This window comes from Micropterus salmoides, unplaced genomic scaffold, assembly GCF_014851395.1.
Source record: "Micropterus salmoides isolate LMB-PRFRI ecotype aquatic unplaced genomic scaffold, ASM1485139v1 Ms_hic_scaffold_9, whole genome shotgun sequence".
NCBI classification, from domain to species: domain Eukaryota; kingdom Metazoa; phylum Chordata; class Actinopteri; order Centrarchiformes; family Centrarchidae; genus Micropterus; species Micropterus salmoides.
Genome location: NW_024044681.1, coordinates 11,179,515 through 11,204,644, shown reverse-complemented (window position 1 = coordinate 11,204,644; position 25,130 = coordinate 11,179,515). Strand labels below are relative to the sequence as shown.

Here is a 25,130-nt window from a genome sequence, read left to right as displayed (position 1 = left end):
TACAACCTGTCTGATCATCTGACTTCTCATGTTTTTTGCCCGCTCCGACTTCTTTATTGATGTTTCCAAATCTCAGCAGTTAACTTGGTGAGTAGAATGCCGTTATCACAGGTGGGAATAATGGCCAGCGCTATAAAAATAAGAGTTAGCAACATGAAACTGTAATTTTGTTTATAATGTAAATGCTCTGTGTTTGTATTTCGCCTTTCTAGTCTATGTGACCACTCAAAGCGCTTTTATACTACATACATTCATACACTGGTGGAACAGCCTACCTCCTGAGCCGCATATGCACCTGTCTCTGTTTGCATTTGAGCCTTACCTTCGGTCGGGAAGAATGGGAACCCTCCAGCCTTTAATGAAGCTCAGATTGTTGTCAGAAAGTTCCACCTGCAGGGGAAGTTTGGGCACCCAGACGGTCAGCTCCAGCGGTGCGCTGAGGTGCTCGTAGCTGAAGATAACCCTTGCATTCATGGAGCCCCGCATCTCTTTCCCATTGACAAACACGTAGTCGCAATTCATGGACACCTAGGACAGATCAGGGTCAGAAGTCAGACCATCTATATGATAATGGTCACGTAGGTGGCAGAGAGAAGTGACATGTGATGATATAAGGCACAGTATAGCTGCAGCTGTCAGCGCCACATTTCATCACAGAGAATTTCAAGGTTACTACTTTCAGCAGAGCAAATATATAACAAGGATTTCATAGGTATGTGAATGTGATATGAAAGTTCATGGCACATATACCATCACTGCCAATACTTTAATTTTGTCTGAAATTCTGAAATTTGAAAAACTGAATAGCAACTTCCAAAAGCAATATCTTGGTTACTCAGGTTAATCCAGTAACTACTTTCTAGTAAATAGTCTCAATCAAAACTGTTAACACTGATGTTTCTGATACACACTTAAAACTGAAACTATCTACATAACAAGGTATGTAAGTGAGAAAATGCTTCGCATTCTGTTTGTGATTTGGGTGAAACAACTCTTAAAGTGAGACAGTATGTTAATATTTAGCACACTGTAGACCAGTGTTTCTGCAGGTTTTCATTCCATCTAAATACTACAGCAGCTGATTTCCGCTGCCTTAACCAGAGACGCATAACGAATCAGTGAAAATCAGCTGCTGCTGTGTTTGGTCAGAATGAAAACACGCAGACTTTCCGGCCTTGATGGCACAGTGCTGAGAACAACTGCTGTAAACAATGCTTACTGGCTGTGGGCTGTTCTCTAACTAATTTGCATCTTTTATACAGTCAAATTAGTGCTTCTAAGTAACCCAGAGTTTGTTAAGCATGTACAGTGCCAATTAGGCATACAAACCACGTCCTAACCCCACCACCTCTCGTGCCTATTCTCAGCATAATGATCTATGAACAATTATACACACACATAATATGCCAACAAAAGCTTTTAGGCAAACATATAATTCATATAATATGAAGGCTGACAGCAGTGTGACATTTAACATGAACTTTAGTTCCTAACACCTCGGTGGAACATTAATAAACATATTCACAGATTTCACCTTTCACTAGACATTCATGTAATGTGATATAATTTGTGTCACAGCAATGACACTGAGTAGGAATTCAATATATTGAATTTTCTAAATTTAAGTCTTAGCAAATGCCATTTTTAACTTAAAACCATTCTTTAGCTTTCCCATCTAGTCAAAAAGCTCCAGCTCCATTGGAATTATCATAAATACTTGTCCCCCTCTAACACTAAATTATTAACTGCAATGGATCTGGAGGGCTTTGCTTTTGGGCTCCCATCGAAGATTTATCTAGTAGTGGGAGGTAGCTGGCATTGTAATCAGAGGATCTAATCTCCCGCAAATGGAGGTCGGGCTGGCCAGTCTTCTCAGGGCTGCGGATTCATCATAACTGGGAGGAGGTCTGGGTAATATAATTCCCCCTCCATGCAGACAGGCCAGAGTTGGGGGGGGGGGAGGTGGGTGGTGGAAGGACTTCTTAAGATGACAGTCTTTCCCTCTGGTTCAGTTAATGCAATTTTGCAGGGTTTGACCTTATGGGCTTCCACTGTATTCAGCTTTTGTGTGTTATTGTTCTGTCTGCTTGTGTACAGTCTTATCAGTATGAACCGAGTTACAAAAGAGAGAAAAAGAAGTAACTCAACACAATGACCCCGGCCACCTTGATTAATCACAGCATGGCTTGTTGTATAAGAGAGTGAGTGGAGAACATCTGCTTGACATGTACTCCCTTACCCTAAAGCCACACTCATGTGCACACACATATGCACGCACACACAGAAAACGAGTGTTAGCTGCAGTGCCGCTTCAGCTCCTGCGGCTATTGCTGCTGATAAACTTGGCCGGCTAATTGCAAGTCAAAAGCTGTTAGCAACTGTGGGTATCAGTGGCCCTATGGGGGCTTGCTGAGGAGGGCTTTCACACACTGAGCAGCCACATGCCGTCACACTGCTGCTAATGCGCTGTGGCATCTTTCATGGTGCCAGCAGATTGCCTGGGTGGAGACAAATCATCAGGACAAGTGCAAGTGCTGCCTGCATTTGGTCGTGTACTGGTCACATGATGCAGAGTGAACGACTGGCTAGGTTAATGAAGGTGAAGACACCTAAGGACCTTTCACACATTTATTCCATAACATTAACTGAATTAATTTCCCAAACGGTTCCAGTAAAGGCAGCAGTTCTGTCCTTCAAGCAAGCAATGCTTTATTGCCATTTTAGTATGATGTGATCATTTACACAGCACCACTAACACTGCAAATTGTCTGTTCATCCACATTCTGCGCCGATTGCAGTTAAACACATTTGTTCACATAATCCATGGTGGAACTTGTGCCATAATTTTATTCCATCTTGAACAGTCAGACTGCTAAACAGATTTATTGCCATTACATCATCGGCTCATTATTTACACATGGGGTACTTCAGCAATTTGGTATTGAACTTTCACAAAGTTAGGGGACTTACAAGAGACAGATGAATGAAAAAAAGTACCATATTTTGTTTGACCCGTCCTGCATAAATACTACCTACCCCCAGTTTGTGGCACAGACTTTGTGGTAAACCTGCAATTATTTTTTTGGACTCTTGCTCAGTGGAAGCAAGTTGTGACTGACACATTACCACCTCTTACATTGATATGGCAAACTTCTTGGCAAACAGTTGCTTATTCACACATTCAGCAGTTAAGACTTTCTCAGACTTTAGGAGGCAATTCATAATTTCATTAAAAAAATCAGTAACATGACTGAATATGTCTGGGGTGGTGATGGAACAGTAGATAAAACACATGCCTTTGGTGTGGGAGATCTGGGTTCAATTCCCCACTGGGACACATCCACCAATGTGTCCCTGAGATAGACTTAATGCCTAGTTGCTCCAGAGGCGTGTGACCTCTGATATTGAGCAATTGTAAGTCGGTTTGGATAAAAGCGTCTGCTAAATGAATAAATGTAAATGTAAAAAAGAACAGAAAAACAACAAGGAATCAATGATGGGAGCAAGGATGTGTAATTACAATAACAATAGTGGCATGTTCCATTTTGATGTTTTCTTTGGCTTTAGTGGAGGGTTGTATACTGTTGGTGGCCACAGAGTGTGGAAAGACAATTGCTGAAGCTCTGACAGAACAGTATACTGCATATATTTAACCATAGAAAGTATGCTGGGCATTTAACTTTTTTTGACAGCAGGAAAGGTCAAGAGTGAAAGGGGATGGCACGCAACATATTGGACTGGAACCCCAGTTGCCAGGGTTACATGGTATGTGTCGCAGTTATCCAAGCCACCTGGTCACCAAAAAGTACAAAAATGGTCAAAAGACAAAAATACACAAACCCAGATGCAGACAAAGGACTGAAAATATTTTCCATGTTGGAGTTGCAATTATCCTAGAGGTGGTCAGAAATGAACACTCAGTTGGGCTGCTTAAAACTGCTTTTCATAAAAGTGTTGCTCATACACGGATTTCAAATACACTACAGGGAGACAAGTGATTTTCTCACCCACGTTTCAATGTCAAAGACACACATAACAGAAACATAAATTGGTGCAGAAGAAATATTGAGCCATCTTCATGAAACTCACATATTCACGCTGCACGCATGTGTTTCCAAATTCTTTTATTTTCAAATTTAAATATTATAAATATGATTCACTAAATTAATTGCCAATACATTCTGCCAAATGGAGTTTCCAATTATAGATAACATATGTATTAAATGAACAATGAATGAAAGCTGACATATGGTTAGTATTCCCGTATTGCGTCTTGGAGTTGTTGTGAAGCTTTTCTTTGTGAAGGATGTGTGCTGGCTTCAAAAGCAGTGCAACCAATGAGTTCATTTAGCTCTGTTAGCTAAATGAGCCAGCCCCCATTATCCTGTTGTTGATAGGATTAATGATGCTGACTGTGAAAATGATCTGTTGTTCTGGAAAGCTGGGACTTTGGAGCCTGTTAAAATGAAATGATTTATTTAAAATATACCTCTACTGGTATCTAGTCATTCAGGCAGATATAATTTAGGTGAATGGAATTTGTTCCATTGTAGGGTGGAGTTAGAACTGTCAAAGACAGATATCTCAAAACCTCAGCAAATAAAAGATTGACTTAAACTATGATAGATCGTTGAACATCTTGTGGGAATGCATTCCACCAGATTTTGGAACCTCGTTATAGTGATTTGTCCCAGTCCAACCACAAGAGCATTAGTGAGGTTGGCCTCTGACGTTGGGCGATGAGGCCTGGCTTTCAGTCTGCGTTCCAGTTTATCCGAAAGGCTATGAATGGGGTCAGGGCTCTGTGCAGGACAGTCAGGTCTTTCCACAATAAACTGAGAAAACAATTTCTTCATGGACCTGGCTTTGCACAAAGGGACATTGTCATGTTGAAACAGGAAAGGGCCTCTCTGAAATGTTGCCACAAAGTTGGAAGTACAAGTAAACTATTAAAAATGATCCTTGGGAACTAAGCCACAAAAAACAGCCCTAAACTAAAATGTGGACTAAAGTGTGTCCACATAGGTTTGACAATATTATGTATCTGACTGGCTAGAAACCACCAGGTAAGTGAGAAAGTATGTTAGTATGTTATGGTAAGCTGACCCTTTAGAATTAGGGTTGTACATATTTACTACAAGGAATCAAAGGAATCATATCAAATCTGAGCATATTCACATGCACAGCTATTGCTGCAACTTAAAGCAATCATTAAAACCACTTCCATCCTAAGCTGCAAGGATGTTTAAGCACAGAGCTGTCACTTGTGTTATTAGCTAATTTCTTGTCTTTTCGATGCAAAATTTTGAGCTGTGCTAAACGTATATGTGTCGCACTAATATGCAAGTGAGGCAGTGAGGAAGGAGCCTTCAGCCATATGTGTGCAGGATGACCACAGGCATGAAATGTGGTGTGCAGACACAAGGCCTTATCACAAATCCTTCAGATGGGTTATATGACTCACAATGCCAGGGGAGAGAATGATCAGCAGGGGCATAGAGGTTGGTTTCAATTGCTTATGATGGCCGGCATGTCGCCCCTACCCTCCGACATGCTACACATTCTTTTTTCTATCCTTTCCCACCTTGTACAACTAGGTTGCCTTAGTAATTTTTCATGCGCTCACGCTCGCGCACACACACACACACACACACACACACACACAACTGTGCCCACACATGATTGGCTTATCTGCTATAGGCTCTTTATGCGCACTGCAGCTTAGTTATTTCCGAAGAAGTAAGAACTAAAGAAATAAATAAAAGTCCCAGTAAAGAAAAATGACAGCCTCTCACCTATTTTTACTCTCAACGTTGGAAGAAATAATACAACCGCCTGTGGGTTGGCAAACATCCAAATGAGAAGGATGCTGGGCTGAAAATAAAGCTTTATTCAGGGAGGAAGTCTTGAAAATAATTTTAGTTTAAATGCTGTTTGAGTTGCAGTCTCAAGTCACGAGGCTAGCAGGAGATGTGACAAGGTACTGGAAAGCTTTGTAGTATATGCATTTTGCACCACTCATCTGTAGTGCTCAGAATAAGAAAAAAACAACAAGCAACCAGCATGCCGCAACTAAAACAAGTCAATCTGATTAGAATAGATCGACGTGACTTTTGGCATGACAGTAATGTGTGTGGTATAAAAAAACAACAACAACAAAGTAATGGAGTTTTCTATATTTGTGGGGATCACTGTGAATCATTTATTTCTGTATTCATGGGGACATTTTATTGAACTGTCATGACTCTTGTATTTCCTGGGCCTGAAGGGCTCAATTTAAATTAGCCTTGAATGTTCAGTGGCAGGGGCACTGGAGTAAGCCCACTCGATATCCCATGGCCCAGCGCTTTGTCTTTAATGGATACTGAAAAATGATAAACGGACTTGCTGAGGCCGGCCATCCCAACGCAACACCTGTTGTTTTCTATTGAGAGTACAATACAATACACCACAAATGGAACCCCTCCCACCTTAAAGAAACAAATCTATACAGGAAACTCATTGATCTGAACTTTGCTATGAGATTAAGTCATACTTTAATTTGCTCTCCCACAGGCATCAGAATCTATTTCTTCAGTCCAATTTGTATACACGTTAACCATGTGAGGCAGCGAACATTAGCATTAGTCCAGTATATCAGAGTGAAAATATATTGGACAGATACTGGCCCTTTAATAAGAACAGATACTGGCCAGTTACAATGAATATGATTGAAGTCAGTATCTGATTCAGCTTTATGGCTTCATGGCCCCAGTCTGTAAAATCGACAATCAAACCTGCCTCACCTGACCTTGAGAAGGAGAATTTCATTAGTCTGACCTGAGATGATAGTTTTACTATTCAGTGAACAAAAGGCTTTTCGGGCACAGACTGGATTCAGTATTCTTCAAATATAAGAAATTAATGTGGTCCAATTCAAAGATTTCTGTTACTGGGAGACAATTCACAAGCCTGACAAGTCAAAGTTGATCATACTGCGAGTCACGTCTGGCCTCCCTCTCTCTGATGGCTGTTCCCCACTGAGTGAAGTGTATTCACCTGTAGCTGTTACAGTACTCAGTTTTTCAATAGCCGTGCAACCTTTACATGAGAGGGAGACAGAGTTGGAGAAAGGAGATAAAATATAAACTGGTTTAAGAAAAATACTGCCATCATTCCCTGCCAGATTCCCTGGTTAAATCCATCTCTATCCAGGGCGGTAGGTTAAAACATCCTGTAGGGTGAGATGGCTTACACTTTGGAACATCTTGCCACTGGTAGAATTTATTTGTTCACAAAATACATGCTTGGACAACGGGGTATACAGCAGCAGATACAATGCACAATCAACATCTGTCATCATGCTGCGGTTGTCAGCCTTTGTGCAACAAAAGCTTGTGTCCAATACCAAGTGAATGTTGAGGAAATAACTTCGTATGAACAGTTGAACATGACGTACATGACCTCAAACTAAAACTTACAGTAACTGTTTTTTGAAATTTAAGAATCTAACTGTAGTTTCTAAAAACTATCCATGTGCACATGAAATTAAATGCAATCAGTTTGGGTTTGGTCACATATCATCATGAAGCCCATGTCGCTCATAACATGGGACTGGAGCACCTGCACAGTAGCAAGTTATTCTTTGAGATGTGGACTCAAAATGGTGTTTTTTGGGTACTTTGTTTAGTGCTAACTTGCCAGTTTATGCAGACGTTTTGTCCACACATACATTCTGTAAACCTTTCATTACACCTCTTCTCTTTTTATTTGATCCCTTCATTTTCTTGAAACCCAATTTATCAAAAGGGAAAGAGGAAACCTGAGGGGAGGAAAGAGGTAGTCTGTACTGTCTGTACTTTTGTATATTTGAATTTAATGACATGGCATAGGCTGTTTACTTCATCTATGGTCACATCTCCCACTACACCATCACTTTCAATATGAACAACAGTGCAAAACAGCACGACAACACTTCACTGTACTGCCTATACAATTATGCAATCTGCCTATACTGCAATCTATTATGATCATAATTGACTGGAGAAAATAATAAGGGTGTAATCACAGCCTCTAATGTGCTCTGCAAGTTGTGAGATCCCACTTTAATTTATTTAATCAACAAATGAGACTTGATATTGTACTCTCAGCTTGCATTCCCTGTGAGCTTGAGCAGTGATTGTTCCTTGCATCCCGGGACGCTGGTATTATATCTCTGCCTGCAGCTATCACACTTAGGTGAACAACAAGAGATGAGCAAATGTATCTGAACAAGGGGTTTCTTTGAAAAGCAGTAGGTGTGGTGCTTCAAAAAGCATATAATGGAGCATTTACAGCTGAGTTTTATGAACATCAGTTGACTTTATCTAAAGCATCAGGCAAGAATCAAATAACAAGTACATATGGAGCAGCCCAAAATGAAGTTTTTATGCTTTCCTGATGTGACTGTGGTGGTGGGCCACTCCCTACTATTAGTGGAAGAGTAAAGGGATTACATTTTCTAAATTGACATCTTCCCCCAGATACAAAGATTAAGGAAATCTGGTTTACCGTACCTTAACAATGTCTTCATTGGATGACTTTCACTGCACAAAAGGCTGGGATGTCAGTGACTGCTCCATTCATCTCTATGTAGACCATTCTGACAGATACAGAGACTGAGGAAATCGGGTTTACTGTACCTTAACAATGTCTTCATTGGAGGATTTGCACTGCACAAAGGCTGAGACATCAGTGACTGCTCCATTCATCTCTATGGAGACCATCTTGACAGGAATGGCCACAGTGCGTCCGGTCAGAATGGCCGTGTTGATAATCTCAGTGTCCTACGGTGAGAAAAAATAGACATGATATTCATGAAACAGTGAGAGGTAGAGTCATTTTCTTGATGTTTCATCAGCATTACTGATGTCCACATTTAAAACCATTACCAACAGGGCTCCTTTGTCTCCCAGGTGATACTCTCAGTGGCAGACAAGAACTCATTTTACTAAGATGTCTTTCATTGGATTTCATCAACTGACATTTTCATTTCAAGTATGCTGTTCTTCTAGTGAACAACTGGAAGTAACTGAAATGGGGATGAAAGGGACAGAAATCGAAGAAAAGTAATAATCTATCACTTTAGAAAACACATTTGGTTTTATGTAGTCCTGCTAGGTAAATCACAGCATCAAGCTTAAATTTCAGGCTACATAAAAGACATTACATTTTCTGTACTGATGCACGGGATCTGATTACACATTGTCCTACTTAAGCTTGAGCACAGAAGTGGAAATATGACTTGGATGTTAAAAGAGATGGTTTTTGTCACAGCAGGAATCTCATTAGGGATGGATGCCTCTCATCAAAAATGATTCACTGAAGTGCACAAGTCCAAAAAAATGCAACAGGAAGTACTGCTGTCACCATAATGTGTAAGACTGTTAAAAATGTTAATATAAGAAAGTATGACCAAAACATACCTAAAAGTCTTCTTTCTCATGATTTCATCTATTTTTTTCATTCAAACTCAACCATGTATGCTTAGCACACCTCCATTACCCATGTTTTGCTTATCACTCCACTCAGGAAGCAGTATTATAATTTTAATTGGAATCATTTTGCCATTTTGCAAATTCAGTTGCTCATATTAATGGATCTTTCTATAATAGCCTAACTGCTACTAATCAGTTTGGGGTTTTGGTAATTCAAATGTTCATGGAAACTAATATATAAAGATAATCTTGAACGAGGAAAACTATGCATGGAAAAAAAGCCCACACTAACATATTATCCAATTATGCTGGAGTTCATAGACAGAATGTATGTCATATTGCTGCTCTGTTTTTCTATATAGTTAAAACTTCTGAATATCAAAAGTGATTAAATGGTGATAAATCTAGCTAGTTGTATGCAATGATAAAACTAATCCTTGAATTCTGATAAATTAACCACAAACAAGACCAACATTGTCACCCCATCTGCATTTCTGTTTTGAATCCGAACAGCCAATTAAAGTACACACCAGGCCTTCGGTTGAATTTTGAATCAATTCATTATTTTCTTTGCAAAACATGTAAGCTGCAAGAGGGTAACACATTTTCTCATTTGCAGTGTATGACTTGCCCAGGAGAGAGCCTGAGACCATGTAAATTTTTTTAAATCAAAAATAGCATATTTAAATTTCTGCCCGACATTTATCTTAGAGTCTTAATAAGGGTGTAGAGCACAAAGAATGAGACTTGGATTGTTTATTCATTGAGGGAATATCACACACAGACTCAGCTGTCCTTAGGCATGACTTTACCTCTAAGAGTGACATTGCTGCACTAAGGTGCAAAGATGTGGAGAGGATATAAAGAACATGAAACCTTTATTTTATTTCATCAGGTTAGTGCCTTTGAGGTCAAATACATGGGAGACCTGGCTGATGCCACATATACAAAAAGGAGAAAAACTGAGCATAAGAGCATAGAGCAAATACATATACAAACAGAAACCCACATGTGAAGCTAAATCTATATCAATATAATTGGTAATAACAGAGGCAATTACCAGTAGAGCCATTTACCATGGACTTCACAGTTGTTTTCAATTCAGCTGGAGCCACAAATATCTTTCATTTTAGTTTCCTAAAGCTTCCTGTCCCAGTATATTTACAGTATATATTTCACAATGACAAGTGATATAAATAGGATTGCAATTACAGTGGATACTTCTAACTGTGATCAGCTCTGTCGGGGTCAAATTGATCACTATAAGCAGATGATTATGCTATTATTTTTTTCATGTAACTGGCCTGAAAATTAACTGTAGGCTATCAATGCTGACCTGGTAGCAGAAATCAACATTAGCAGACTGCAAACTTGCTTTTTTTGTATATGTGCCCTAAAAGCTGCCAATCTGATACCAAACACCGCCAAAACCCTCTAACCTCCCCTTCCCTCACTCTCCCTAGCCTTCTCCTCCTTCTCCTCTGTTGCACTCCGGCTTCTCTGTACTGGACAATCGGCCGCCCTGGGACCTCTCTATCCTGGCTGTCAGTGCCTCATCCAGTCGTTGATCTTGATCTTAGTCCCCCCCACCCCCCACATGGAGATTCAGCCTCTCTCTTTCTCTCCCTAGTTTGCATGTTATCATGGCTCTGTTTCCCTCTGTGTTTTTGTTTGTTTCTCCTGTCTTTGTCAGTGGTGTTCTCCTCTTCATACTTAAAAACCTTTATAAACCTCTATCATAAGTCCAACAGAGCTTCTTTCAGTTGTAAGTCCAATTAGACCATCACAAGTCCCTTATTATGTTGGTGTATAACAATGTAAATTTTGTGAATCCTTGGAAGTGTCGGAATCAATGCGCTTGATGCTTATCATATGACCTACAATTTTATTATTTTATTATTTCCGAATTAATATTTTCAGTCTTTTATTTCCAATAATTGGTTTCACTTTAAAATGTTTTTGTTACTGAAGTTAGGCAGAGCAGCTTTGTTTTTAGTTTTTTTCCTTTTTAGTTTATGAAACGTGGCCAATTTATGGAACGCAAAGCACAGCAGACCTCTGTGGATAATTGACTGGACTCTGGGGCGAAATCCTAATTGAAAGACATCATCCCTAAGCTCTGCTTGCTGTTTTGGCATCTGGTAAATATTACACTACACAAGACACTTTACAATTACATGTGTGCTGCTTTGGGAGCACTCATTATGCTTACCTGAATTCAGAACAAAAATCAGTCATCACTGCACAGAGCTATCATTTCACTTAATTACTATGTTCTGCATGAAGCAGCAAAACAGTTATTGGATACTCTGTTTAATGGTAATACAAAAATGTTGTAATTTCAGTACCATACTGAACTAAATTGGTTTAGTTTAGCTATATTGAATGTATTTAGCACTGCAATACAAAATAATGAATATTATTTAAAAATATATATATAAATATATATATATATTTATTATATACACACACACACATAAATATAGAGTATTATATATATTTTTAATTTCTATATTGGCAAAATTGTCATAATGATTAGATTTTTCTGCTTTTACTTTATTTGTGTGTGTGTTTATGTGTGTAATCTCTGATTCACTCATTCACATCATTTGTTGGTTTATTAGATCAAAAAATGACTCCCTTTTTGTCTAAACTGTATTTACGGATGGATACAGATCTACAGATAGATAATAATTTGCTTGTGGTTATCGTCATCCCATTAAATATAATCAATTACTGTGGAGCCTTGTCGGAATTGCCCACAAGGTCTTGGTTTAACGAGCACTGAAGCGAGGTTACCTAGTGTGTAAGACTTCTACCAATCGACCTGCTTTTGAACAATGTAAACAAGCCATTTTACCAGATGTGTGTCATTAGGAATGCACAAATACACACATGTAAAAATGTAATGCGTGACTTCAAGCAACGGTGCTTGTATGACACAAAATATCTTTTTTTTTAACATCTGGTATAGCACAGAGCAGTTAATAGATGTCCTGTGAAAGATGGCTTTGGTGACTTTGTGTTAATAGTGGCCTAAGCTGTGTAATAAGCCTCAGGGTTGGTTTAACCTTACCATTCTGGTATTGTTTCTCCTTTCACATTGTAAATTCACAAGTAATTCCACCCTTCTCTTCCTCCTTCCTCCTCTTATCTGCTGCAGGTCAACTGTAGTTGGCACACAATCTGTGCTCTGCCAACCATAAAAACCCTCATCTTCATTCTCGGTCATTTTATCAGCTCCCCTTAATTCCCTTTCTATCTCCTTCACACTGTCAAAAGTTTCAGTTGGAGTCCACCATTGACCTTCATCTCTCTTGCGTTGTTACACAGAATGCATAATTTTTGAATTTTGGATACAGAACCACCTCCCACCTCTTTACATCAGCAGTTTCTGAGATTTTCAGAGACAGTATTTTGTTACTCTGTTAGTGTTGTTCTTCGGACCTGATTCTTGTCTCTTTTAAATGCTTTTCCTTGACCGGAGCAGCACGGACGTGCTAGAAAGCCCTAGAGACATATTGGCTGATTTGATTAATACACAGTGGCCATGTTCTCTGTGCTAATTACAGCACATTCTGATGTTAAACATAAAAACATAACTTTTGTATTTCAGTGCTGTACTGTGTTCTTGTGAAGGGTGAAGAGATAGGTACCTGCTGCAGGGTCAAATCCAGACTGGAAACTCAACTTTCATTGCCAACAATGCAACAATTACTGTTCTTCCATTTAACAATTAATCAAAGTCACCACACTAAAACAGCCATGAGGGCTCTTCAAAGCACAATTTGCGAGAGGTTAAACATAACTGGCTTGTTCAAAACAAACAACTGCAACAAAGCAAAACACAAAAGCCACGGTCTGTATTCAGTTTTTCCTAGATATCGGTAACTTAGCTTCACTTAGCGACTTACAATTGCTATACAGGTCGCACGCCTCTGGAGCAACTAGGGGTTAAGTGTCTTGCTCAGGGACACATTGGTGGATGGGTCACAGTGGGGGATTGAACCCGGCTCTGGGTAATATTGAAGTCACTCTGTTAGTTATTAACAGTGATAACAGTAATGTTATGTCAGAATGAGCTCTAGTGGGTTGAAACACAGTCATGAATAAAAATAAATTATATATTCAGAAGAAATCCAACGAAGGTTGAGGTCAAGGGCAACTGGACTTGGTAGAAGATACTAGAAGATGTTTCGTCCCTCATCCAAGAGACTTCTTCAGTTCTGACTGACTGCTAGGGAAACTCAGCTATTTAACCCATGGGATCGTTAGCTAGGATCATCAATACCGCTGGTTCGTAAGTGTTCCTGGATTTGGTAACGACAGTCGTCATGGTCATTAGAGCCACACCCATGGCAGAAGTCTGAACGACCATCGTTGCCATCTTTACCTGAGGCCAAGAGGAAATGCTTGTTTAGTTTCCTGGGAAGTGATGAAAGGACAGCATTGAAAGTGGGGGATAAGTGGTGGCGTAGACCCCCTCCTCTGTTCAGTGACTGCTTCTTAATCCGGGTGTAAATGGCTTACCTGACAACTCTTTCAAACCATCCATCTTCTCTGTCTAAATTGTGCACGTGGTGATCCTCAAACGAGTGTCCTTTATCCTTCAGATGTAAATCAACTGCTGAGTCTTGACCTGAGGAGTTGGCTCTTCTGTGTTGAGCCATGCGTTTATGTAGTTTCCTCCAATGTACAGTTCTGTGCATTCCTCACTGCATTGTATCGCATACACCAGATTGCTTTTCTTGTGTTTGGGTGTGCGGTCTTTGGGGTGTACCAGTATCTGTCTTAGTGTGTTCTTGGGTTTAAAAAACACAGGGATGTGCTGTTGGCTGAAAATCCTCCTGAGTTTCTCTGATACTCCAGACACGTATGGAATCACAATGTTGTTGCGTTTGACCTTCTTCTTCTCATCCCCTGTAGTGTTGGTCTTCTTCCTGGATTTTGTGGCTGTTTTCACAAAGGTCCATTTAGGGTATCCACAGGCTGTAAGTGCCCCCTTCAGGTGGTTCTGTTCATTCTCTCTGGCTTTGGCAGTTGTTGGTATGTTGTCCGCTCTGTGGTGCAAGGTTCACATGACCTCAAACTTGTGTTCCAGTGGGTGGAACACAAGCACATTTTAGACAGAGAAGATGTATGGTTTGAAAGAGGCGTCAGGGAAGCCATTTACACCAGGGTTGAGAGGCCGCCATTGAACAGAGGAGGGGGTCTACGCCACCACTTATCCCCCCACTTACAATGCTGTCCTTTCATCACTTCCCAGGAAACTAAACAAGCATTTCCTCTTGGCCTCAGGTGAAGATGCCAACGATGGTCGTTCAGTCTTCTGCAATGGGTGGCTCTAATGACCATGACGACTGTCATTACCAAAGCCAGGAACACTTACGAACCAGCGGTATCCACGATCCTAGCTAACGATCCCATGGGTTAAATAGCTGAGTTTCCCTAGCAGTCAGTCAGAACTGAAGAAGTCTCTTGGATGAGGGATGAAACGTCTTCTAGTATCTTCTACCAAGTCCAGTTGCCCTTGACCTCAACCTCCGTAGGATAACTATGACCTGGATGCCTGAGAACCATCACAGACATTCAGAAGAAAGTATTAATTCATGGTATTTTCCCAACCTGATCTTTACATTAATTACATTAATTTGATACAACTCAGTATGATTATAAATTATAATTAAATATACTTTGATAATTTAAACTGAGCGTAGAAGGGTCATTGAAGTAATTTCTTAACTTTTTGACTGTACAACAGACTGACTTGTCATTACACACCATCCCATTAACAACCTGCCATAATGATGAAGTTGGTCTGTTCCGTTTGCTCTGATAAGACCACCTGTTTTCAGTTAATCAATCATGCATTATGGGCGTTACCATTATTTAACTGTGTCACTTCTCTTAATGGGGGAACTGAAATGTCTGCTTTTTCTTTTGATATAATTTACAATCCAATTAGTCTCCACAACACATCTTTCAAGGCAACCATGGATGACCTACCTGCAGGACTCCCTCAGATTATAAAAATCAAATAATGTTACCTAACGAGTAATGTCTTTATGGTTAGTCTGAGAATTCCTCTCTTTCTCACCACATGTCAGCATCCCAACTTAGAGCGAGTAATGAGTAGACAGAGTTGAACTGAGATGGTCTCAAATTTGGTTTTGAAGTAAATTCTGACTATTTATATCATTAAACAATGTCAGTGACTAATTGGAAGCACACGGATTCCCAGAGCGTGAAAACTTGCTGCATTGATCAAGCCTGACTAGGCTTAGTGTTAGTGTGTTACAGATCATTTTCCTTTCTTTCCATTTCAAAACAAATGAAGCCAAGTGATCTTTTTAATGACAAGACTGCTGTCCTTGAAATTCACTGTTAACTAAAAATGTTAAAGATTACAACACAAGTCCCGTTTTATTGTTCTATCTTGTAATAACATGAGCAGGCTGCAGCTAAAAAGCATTAAAACCACACAGCAACATAACCACTTACCCAAAGATTTATCTACCATGTAATATAGAGTGCAGAGGTGGCAGACAGCTGTGGAAAAGGCACCAATAGTTCCTGCCATCTTGCTTCACAATGTAAATTTTACAAGGGAAAGTCACACAGGCAGAAATATTATTTTGCAACGCAGCTAAACACATCTGGGTACAAGATGCATGCTGATCCCAAATTTTAAGGGGATTGGAGTTATGAAGTGAACCTTATGTTTGAACATATGTACAGTACACAAAGTCATAACTGCAGCTCAAGTATATTTATTGGAGCTTTAGGTGATGTGCAGTTGTATTTATGCAAATATAACAGATAACCAAGATTTATTGTCCTGGCAGAAGCATCATACTTTCTAGATTTTTTGGTTTACTCAGAGATAGAGGTTTTATATTGTTAGTAAAATTATGTATTTTATGACCTACAGTAGACAACAGCGAAAGTGCTACAGACCAAATACTAGTGTTGTAGTACTCGAAACTGGTCTAGGTCTCGAGACCGGTCTTAAGACCACTTTTTGATGGTCTTGGTCTCGTCTCGGACTCGACCGCATTTGTACTCTGTTCGCTCTCGAACATTTAGGACTCATTTAGGATTTTATTTCAAGACCATTACTTTGGGAATATCAATAAATAGCTTGTGCTTTGTCTAATTTATTTGTTAACTTCCTAACTTTGACTGGATGTAAAATGTATTTCTACAAACGCAACCAATAACCCTAATTAAAAAAAGTACTGTTTCTGTTAACGACTGTCACCCCTCCCCAGAATGCTTATGTTGATTTCAGCTTTTAGTGTTTATATGTGGGTGTTTTAATGGTAATGTGGATCTTTCAGATCAGTTTGAGAAGTACCTATGATCTCCATCCATCCATCCATCGTCAACCGCTTATCCTGCGTACAGGGTCGCGGGGGGGCTGGAGCCAATCCCAGCTACACAGGGCAAAAGGCGGGGTACACGCCAGTCCATTGAAGGGCCACACATAGACAAACAACCGCTCACACTCACACCTGCATGTCTTTGGATGGTGGGAGGACGCCGGAGCACCCGGAGAGAACCCACGCGGAGAACATGCAAACTCCACACATTTTATTGTGTGTTATGTAATGTGGGGAACTGGTCTTAGTCTTGACTCTGTCTTGGTCTCGGCCCCTAAAAGTCTTGGTCTTGTCTTAGTTTCTATAAACTCTTGTCTTGGCCTTGACTTGGTCTTGGTTTGGGCGGTCTTGACTACAACACTACCTACAGTTGAAATCTCAGAGCTGCAATGATAACCTTAGCCCACCATGACCACTGCAATGTGCTGTCTCCTTCAGCTACTGCCAGACATGTACTTCTACAGGCCACTTGCATCCGGCCTTCTATATTATTTACCGTGCACACTAAATTTTAATGAACAAATATCATGAGGATGTGGACTTATGTCACTGGATTTCCGTGAGTAAGTGAAGCAACACCACAAGAGAGGAAGTAGGCAAGCAAGGCATAGCCAGAGGTACTCGGCATCGCTTGCTTGATTAATTTCCCTTTGTTCCAATAATCTGTTTGCTACCTTCACTAATTGCCACATTTCACGAGGCAAGGAGAAGAGCCCCGATTAAAAAAGTAATAGACACTTAATTGTTCTGGGATTAGTTGACTTTCTTAACAATTAGAAAATCATTGCAGAAAGTGTAGGTGTTGATTAGATTTATTTGTAATGACAATTTACCTGTCTGTATATGATCCTTACTTATATACACAGGTGCAGTGCACGTCCCTACCAATATTTGAGCAAACTCATTTGCATTATCCTGCAAGTGAAGTCATATTAAATAACTCAGATGTGACCTACCAGAGGCTATGTCAGATTATTGGTTGAGATACATGTGACTATTGCTTAGCCGTTATTTCAGAACCATGGACAGCGCTGAGAGAGAGAGAGAGAGAGAGAGAGAGAGAAGAGTAGGTAGGAGAGAGGGAGAGAGTCTCACACACACACACGCTTACTGTTTTATTTATTTATTTTATTTTTTATTTGAATATATTTAAAAAAAATTCACACACACACACACACACACACACACACACACACACTTTCATAGGCTTTAATTACTTGTTTAAAGAAATGTATGGGGTTGATCGTTCTTATGTAGTTTGTATGATGCTTTGGCAATATTGTTGTTATACATTCATGCCAATAAAGCTAATTTGAATTTGAGAGAGAGAGATACAGAGAGAGAGCAGCAAGCCAAGCCAGCTGTTTCTATATACCTCCCCCTGCTGATTTTGACAGAGAATCATTCATAAAATCAAAAAATATTTAGTGCTCTGACTGCTACGTTCTTATGTAAGCGCTCTGATTAATAAATGTAGCCTTCAATTTTGAAACAGTTGCCTTAGGGCTTGTGTCCATGTAGCGTTTTTCTTTCTCACCTCACAAGTGCTTCATCCCAGCACTCCTTAGCGCCCTGCCAGCGCTTCTCTACCAATGTTGAGACCAAAACTATTCCCTTGCTGTCATGAATAAAGACATTTAAAGCTATATTTTTAGTGTATATACAAGTGGCCCTCAAGGATTTTTGCAGCCTGTTGCAACAGCTGTGTGTAAGTTCAAACTTAGCCTAGTTATGGCGTAAATTATTACTAAGTTGTGACTTGCATGCATTATTAAAATAAAAGCGGTTGCACCACGGAGATAACATGAATAAAGTAACAACTAAATAGTTACACATGCCCCAGGGTAGGTATAATTCTAAAAATGTCACAGAATTATACTTATTAATGGTAAAACAGCAGTTTTTCTGCTACAAAGCATCATGTTTCATTCATGTCATTTTGCAACACAGTAATCCAGTAGAAACCTAATTTATTGATATGATTTTTCAATATTGATCCAGTTTACTACAATGTGCTATGATGACAAGTGGCTCATGCCAGTCAGAAAGCTAATGTGCACAGTAACCATGATGGAACTCTTATCTTTGATTGCTGATAGACCACTTGCCTTAACTGCAACTTTACATCCAAACTAATTAGGTTCTGCCCTAAGTAACTGTGGTGCAACCAATGTTCGTAGCTGATTTAATTACAAACTAACTAGTAAAGAAAGTTTTCCAGTTATATTTTTATCATTTGATAAATACAGCCATGGTTAAGTCTTTTATTTTAGCCACAGATCTGGAGAAACTTAGCTATGCCTTCATCTCCTCACGCCTCGACTCTTTTAACTCTCTATTTAATGTACCTATCTCAGTCTGAAATTAATTCATCGCCTATAATTAGTCCAAAATGCTGCAGTTCGACTTTAAACTTGCTGCAAAAAATGCGTACATGTCACCCCCATTTTAGCCTTCCTTGCACTGGCTGCCTGTTTCTTTTGATTTAGAGGCCAGGCATGGGCTGGTGTTGCTTGCGATTTCGAGGTCCAGGCTAAAAACCAAAGAAGACAGGGCCTTTGTTGTCAGGGCCCCTACACTCTGGAATAATCTACCAGAGGAGATCAGGCTTACAGAGTCTGTTCCTGGTTTATTTCATTTCTCACATTTCCACAAAAAAGCTTTCACTGTGTGATGCATATATTATTTTTACATTATTTGTATATCAACTTGTTAATGTTTAAATTATTAATTATAAACCAATATGTGATAAGTAATGTATTTTTCCTTTATTTGTACATTGACTTGTTTTATGTTTTATATTCTTCGTTGTGCCCTGCGATGGACTGGCGAACTGTCCAGGGTGTACCCCGCCTTTCACCCTCAGCTGGGATTGTCTCAATCACAAATTCACATTTTAAAATCACAATCTGCACAAACTCAATGAGTTATCTGGACTATTAGGATGTCCTGAGCTGATCCACAGGATCAGAACATGGCCCAATTCATGCGTTCTTTGAAGGACAGTTAACCAATATATATAGCTTGATATAAGTATTCCAGCTGTCCAATACAACCCAAGCTATCATTTAGTTTATGCCTATAGTAGGATAAGTGTGAACTGTGCAGCTGTAATATATATGAAAACGCGGTATATATAAAAATAATAATCAGCCTTGATTTACAGACTAACATTTTTCCATACTACTGAGTAATTGTCAGAGTCATAAAGGAGTTTGAACCTTTAAAAAAAACAAACCACGTATAATAAACTTTTGTGTGCACAATGGGTGGTGTAGTATTTCACAAGGAACAATGCTTTTATGAGATCAGATCTACTGATTGCTTCCACAGCAAAATATGTCATTATACACTATGGCAGCTCAATGATAATCTATTTTACACTGTGAAAGCTTAAGGTAAAATGTAAATGGATGGATTTCACTTCTTTTGTTTTGGTTTGTTTAACAAAGCTTAACATGATTAAATACCTGAGATGGTCAGATAACTTTAGATAATGATAATTTTAAATAATTTGCCTTAACAATCAAATCCATATTAATCTGGCCATCCTCACTCACCATGGCCAGAGGGATGATGGCTTGAATATCTCGCTGCACTACCGTCAACTCCGTCACCACCTTCTCTGAATCAGGAAGCGGGTTCTGCCCCTTGTAGTCAATGTTCCAGTTGATCCTTCTGGTCACCGAGAGGCTGGTGAAGTTCTCCATCTCGAAATCCAACTGCATCACCTCGACATTGCCCAAGACATCCCTGCCAGACCATATAAAAACACACAAAAAACAATCAAAATTAAATATCAGTTACAGAAACATATTCATCAATTCTTGCAATGCATTCATTTGTGGTAAAGAAATTTTTGCCTGGATGACGGTTTTTAATTTTCTTTAATTAATTGTTTTTATATATTCCTGTACTCACATGTCGAGGTATTCTAAGTGTCATATTATTTGTGCTTGTCTGATTTTGTCTGTGCTTATGTAATTCGTGTTTTAATGTTTTATCCATGCTTCTGTGTTGTCTGCTTATGATTTTAAGTGCATGTTTTGTTTTGTTTTTTTAATGTTGTCTGTATGCCATGTTTTAATGTTCTTATAACATCAACCTGCCAGGGACTCCAGATGAAAATTAGTCTGTATGGCTAAATCTGGCTCATTCACATTTGGGCATTGTCCTTATGTTCGTTAATGTGCACTGTCCCTTTTAAATAAAGAGAGAGAGAGAAAAAAAGGCTTCCTTAAGTTATTCATGAGTTGAAATAAGAAATAATGTATTCATTAAGACTTCAACATGTGAAGCACTGCAAAATCTTTAGAGCTGAGTAGATACTTGTCAGATTATGTATTATAGTATTTGTTCTTTGTTCAAAGTCATCTTCTAAATCTGCATATCTAAAGGAACGCCTTTTGGTGAAACACGAAATAAAAATACAAGGACAGCATGTAATAATGCATATTTATTGAATCACTTTCAGAAAATGACATCATGGCTTTATTACCTTGAATTGTAAGTACTTCTTAGTCTCAAGATTTTCAAAGACCTGGTTGGAAGAATGAATCAATATCTGTCCCGAGATTATTTTAGAATAAAAGCCAGAATCTAGCTTTTGGCTTCCAGTGGCGTGTAATCAATATTCTGCATTTAGCAAAGCTCACATAAGTTTTCAGACTTGTTCATTGGCCTTTTAACCTGAAAAGGCCCCATCATAACATTTCATTGAGTTAACATCAGTCTAAACAGCTCTTACAGTCCGGTAGCTTTCAAACAGATCTGACAGACACAAGACACTTAACATACTATAGGATGTTAAAGGTCATAGTGTGCTGTTTACAACCTGAAGCTTCACAACTGGACAACAGACCTCCCCTTTGAAATGTAACCATGCTTTATGCATATAAATTTAATTTAATAGCTTCAAATGAAAAATAAGCAGCAAAAGCAATTCATATTCAGGTTTTGATATTAACACAAAAGCTGTAAAGAGACAATCAATTACTATTAACGGTTTTGGTTAATATAATTTTGTTGTCCAGCCATTATGATAAGTAGTTTCGGTTCAGATCTTTCTTGATTAAATGAAGTCAAGGTGAAGAAGCTGAAACTCTGCAAAAACATATTACAATATGATCCATTATCTCATGCTGCAGTTTAATCCTTTAGTGCCATATGCCTTTATAAATTATTTGTAGTTTTCATCTGGTCACAAACCCTGAATACAAAATGTTCCTTCTGTAAAACGAAAAGGATTTTTAGGCACCTGAATTGAGCCCTTCTTGAATGTAAGTAATTACGCATCAAGCTAATATGTCTCTTCATCTAATTTTTCAAGTTACATCCATCTTGAATCTTGTTGTCTTCCACTGAGGTCGGTCTGAACTCAGGCTTGGGACCCTCCCTGTGTTTTACTACCATTGGTGGTCGCCATTTCAATTTCATGCCTTGGACACAAACGTCTTAACAGCCTCAAATTGAACAAAATAACCACAGGGGCTCGACTGCTAAACATTATTTTCTCAACCCTGTCTATATTTTATTTTGTTTTGTCAAACCATCTGTGAAACATTCACTGTCGATGTACTGAATTATTTTTCTTACAATATCCCTCCTGGCAATTAAAGCATTACTAAGGTTTTTATGGTTACGTCCACCATTTACCTTTACGTCATTTCTAACATTCGTCACATCTAACAACACTTTATAAATTAAATGGATGTTGTAATGTAATGTTTAATGTATGACAGCATTATCAGATTTTGGTTTCAAAGTCCTGTGCTCTGTACACCCCACCATCCAGCCCGGCCACCTCTTGACGTTTGTGCTGTATGACTTTTATACTGTATAAGAATGTCACGCTTCCTGGTTTGGAAAACGTTTTTCTGTGAATGTAATCCAGACAGCAATCATATTTCCTCCAAAATGTATTTGGCAAAGCTTAGCCATAGCTGGTAAAGCCTCATGTCAGAGATCTCGGTTTATAATTAAGTGCTTCAGTGGAAAATCTGACTTTAGACTTTTACTATATGTTTCTACTTATGCACGGGGCTGTTGTGAACAGCATTAAAACTGATGAGAAGTGGCAGTCCAATAATGGCATTCCTGCTTAATTATATGGAGATATCATATGCTATGAATTAATCAGTGATTGTCTCTGAATAAAAACAATGTGCAGGTCTTGTCAATAAACAATCACCACTCACTAATCTTGCTGGCCAGCCTTCTTCTTCCATCTTCAGATGTAAGTGCAGAGCTTGTGCAAGGAGATTGCAAATTTGGTTCTGCCTCTCACTTTCAAATAACCATGATTGCAGTGGCTGCAGATTTGCTTCTGACCAATCAATAGCATTTTGGTAGGTAACAGGATTGTTCTGATGGCCATGCAAATGAAATATTTGAGCACTCTCTTTTTTGCATTTCTCTGCTGTGTGAAGACACCAAAGACTTCAGCTGGGATCTCCGTTTTTATATTGCAAACCTACCAGTGATGTTGCTGCGATAACAGAGCTTCTGTTATGAAAATCCGTCTTGTGGGGCTTGTAATCCTCAGGTTTAACAACCCTAACATGAAACTGTCTCACTTGTGGTGAAGGGGCAAATTAAATCTCTCTCTGCCCGTGACAAGAATCATCCCACCCAAACCTCACCTTCAGCAGAGAGTTAGGCGCTCGCTGTCTGTCCTTCACAAAAGCAGACACCTATCCTGCCATTCAGTCTGAGAGCCTTTTAATGAAAGCTGGATCAAACTATCTGTACGAGCCCCCTCCCACAAAAGGTTCCTCTCAGGAACATCGTGATGAGATCTCAGCCTATTTGTCTCGACATCACTCACTGAAAACAAACACCCCCATCTGTCTGTGACACACTAAAGCTGTCATCAATATGGCCCACTGGTACAGCCGCTCAATACAGTGTCGACTGCCACCATGCTGGAGGGAAGGAAAAATTATGTTCGCAATACACTGATTTGGGTTAGAGGGCATGCTTTTTCATCAGTGAAGAGTAAATTGTAAAAATGAAAGCAGCAGGAAAAGCAAAAGAAGAAAGACATTTCTTCTTCATATTGTGTTCAATGAGCTACAGTTACTCTTGACATTTTGACTTCTGACTCTGAAGAGCAGATTTTAGGAAATTTCACGTCACTGTCTGTTGGCACATGCCCTTATCAGAACCTGTTATTGATTTTCTTCTTTATGTTTGTATCTCCTTACATCATCTGTATATGTATTGTGACTGCAGAGTATTACAATGCAAGCTTCACATTTCACTTTGGATCTCTGTCCTGCCACTTAATGGCTCATGTGAGGGATGAAAGACTGAGATAACTAAAGAATAACTAAATCCATGACAATTTTTAGTTTAGTGTTTGTATCGCTAATGCTCTAGCTGCCATGTCTTATTATATATCCCTTACAATGTCTCAAATGGATTATAGGGTAATCTTCAATTCAAAATACTAAATTATGTAAGTGTTAGCTAATTAATGTCACTTGAGTCCGGTTACCAAGGTTTCAGAGGGGATAAAAAGGAAATGAAGAGGGAAATGTTATGGTGAGCTTTCTTGTACTGTGCTTTCTATTATCTTTCATTATTAAAATGAACAATCTAAATATTTCATGTTATTGTTGTATCATGAAATCTTCCAGCTTTAATAACACCTAATAGAAAAAAAGAATATATTATGGACAAACAAAATTCAACTTAAAAACATTTTTTAAAAGTAGTGGGCGGTGAAAACTTAGAGTAATTTCATACCAGAGGACGGTAGTAAATATGGCTCAAGAAAGTCTGGCCTTGTTTCCATTAAGTTAATGATGTACTGCCTGTATAGCACAAAGTATATATTTTAAAAGCTGTAGCTTGGGGCTTTTTCAGAGCTCAGGGGGACTTCATTCTTTGATCACAGGACTGTTTGAACTGATTAACAGGGAGAGTTCATTGGATCAAAGCACTGCAGGGCAGAGTTACAACAGCAGAAGAACAGAGATGGTGAACAGAGGGTTTAGTATGGTCCATGCTTAAAGGTTCAGTGTGTAATATTTCTGAGAATCTAGTGACAGAAATGCAACAAAAGATCCATAACTATTTTTTTTCAGTGGTGTATAAAGACCCTACATAATAAATTGTTATGTTTTTCTTAAATTAGAATAAGACATTTATATCTACATAACCGCAGGTCCCCCCTTCCATGGACGTCGCCATGTTGCATCGTCATGTTTCTACAGTAGCTGAAAATGGACAAACAGCACTACAGAGCGCGTTTCGTCACTACGTTCTTCTTGTTCTACTTCAGGTAGAA

At 39.1% G+C, this 25,130-nt stretch overlaps 1 protein-coding gene across 2 annotated transcripts in view; it reads right to left on the bottom strand.

Moving 5' to 3' along the window:
- Positions 1 to 25,130, bottom strand: part of tmem132e (transmembrane protein 132E) — a 356,184-nt gene that overhangs the window by 30,094 nt on the left and 300,960 nt on the right. For both annotated transcript variants that reach the window (XM_038708730.1, XM_038708729.1), the window contains exons 4-6: positions 20,398 to 20,590; positions 8,661 to 8,804; positions 323 to 528 (exon numbers count right to left, since the gene is read on the bottom strand). In XM_038708730.1, coding sequence (XP_038564658.1) covers positions 323 to 528; positions 8,661 to 8,804; positions 20,398 to 20,590 — 543 coding nt within the window. The remainder of the gene's footprint in view (positions 1 to 322; positions 529 to 8,660; positions 8,805 to 20,397; positions 20,591 to 25,130) is intronic.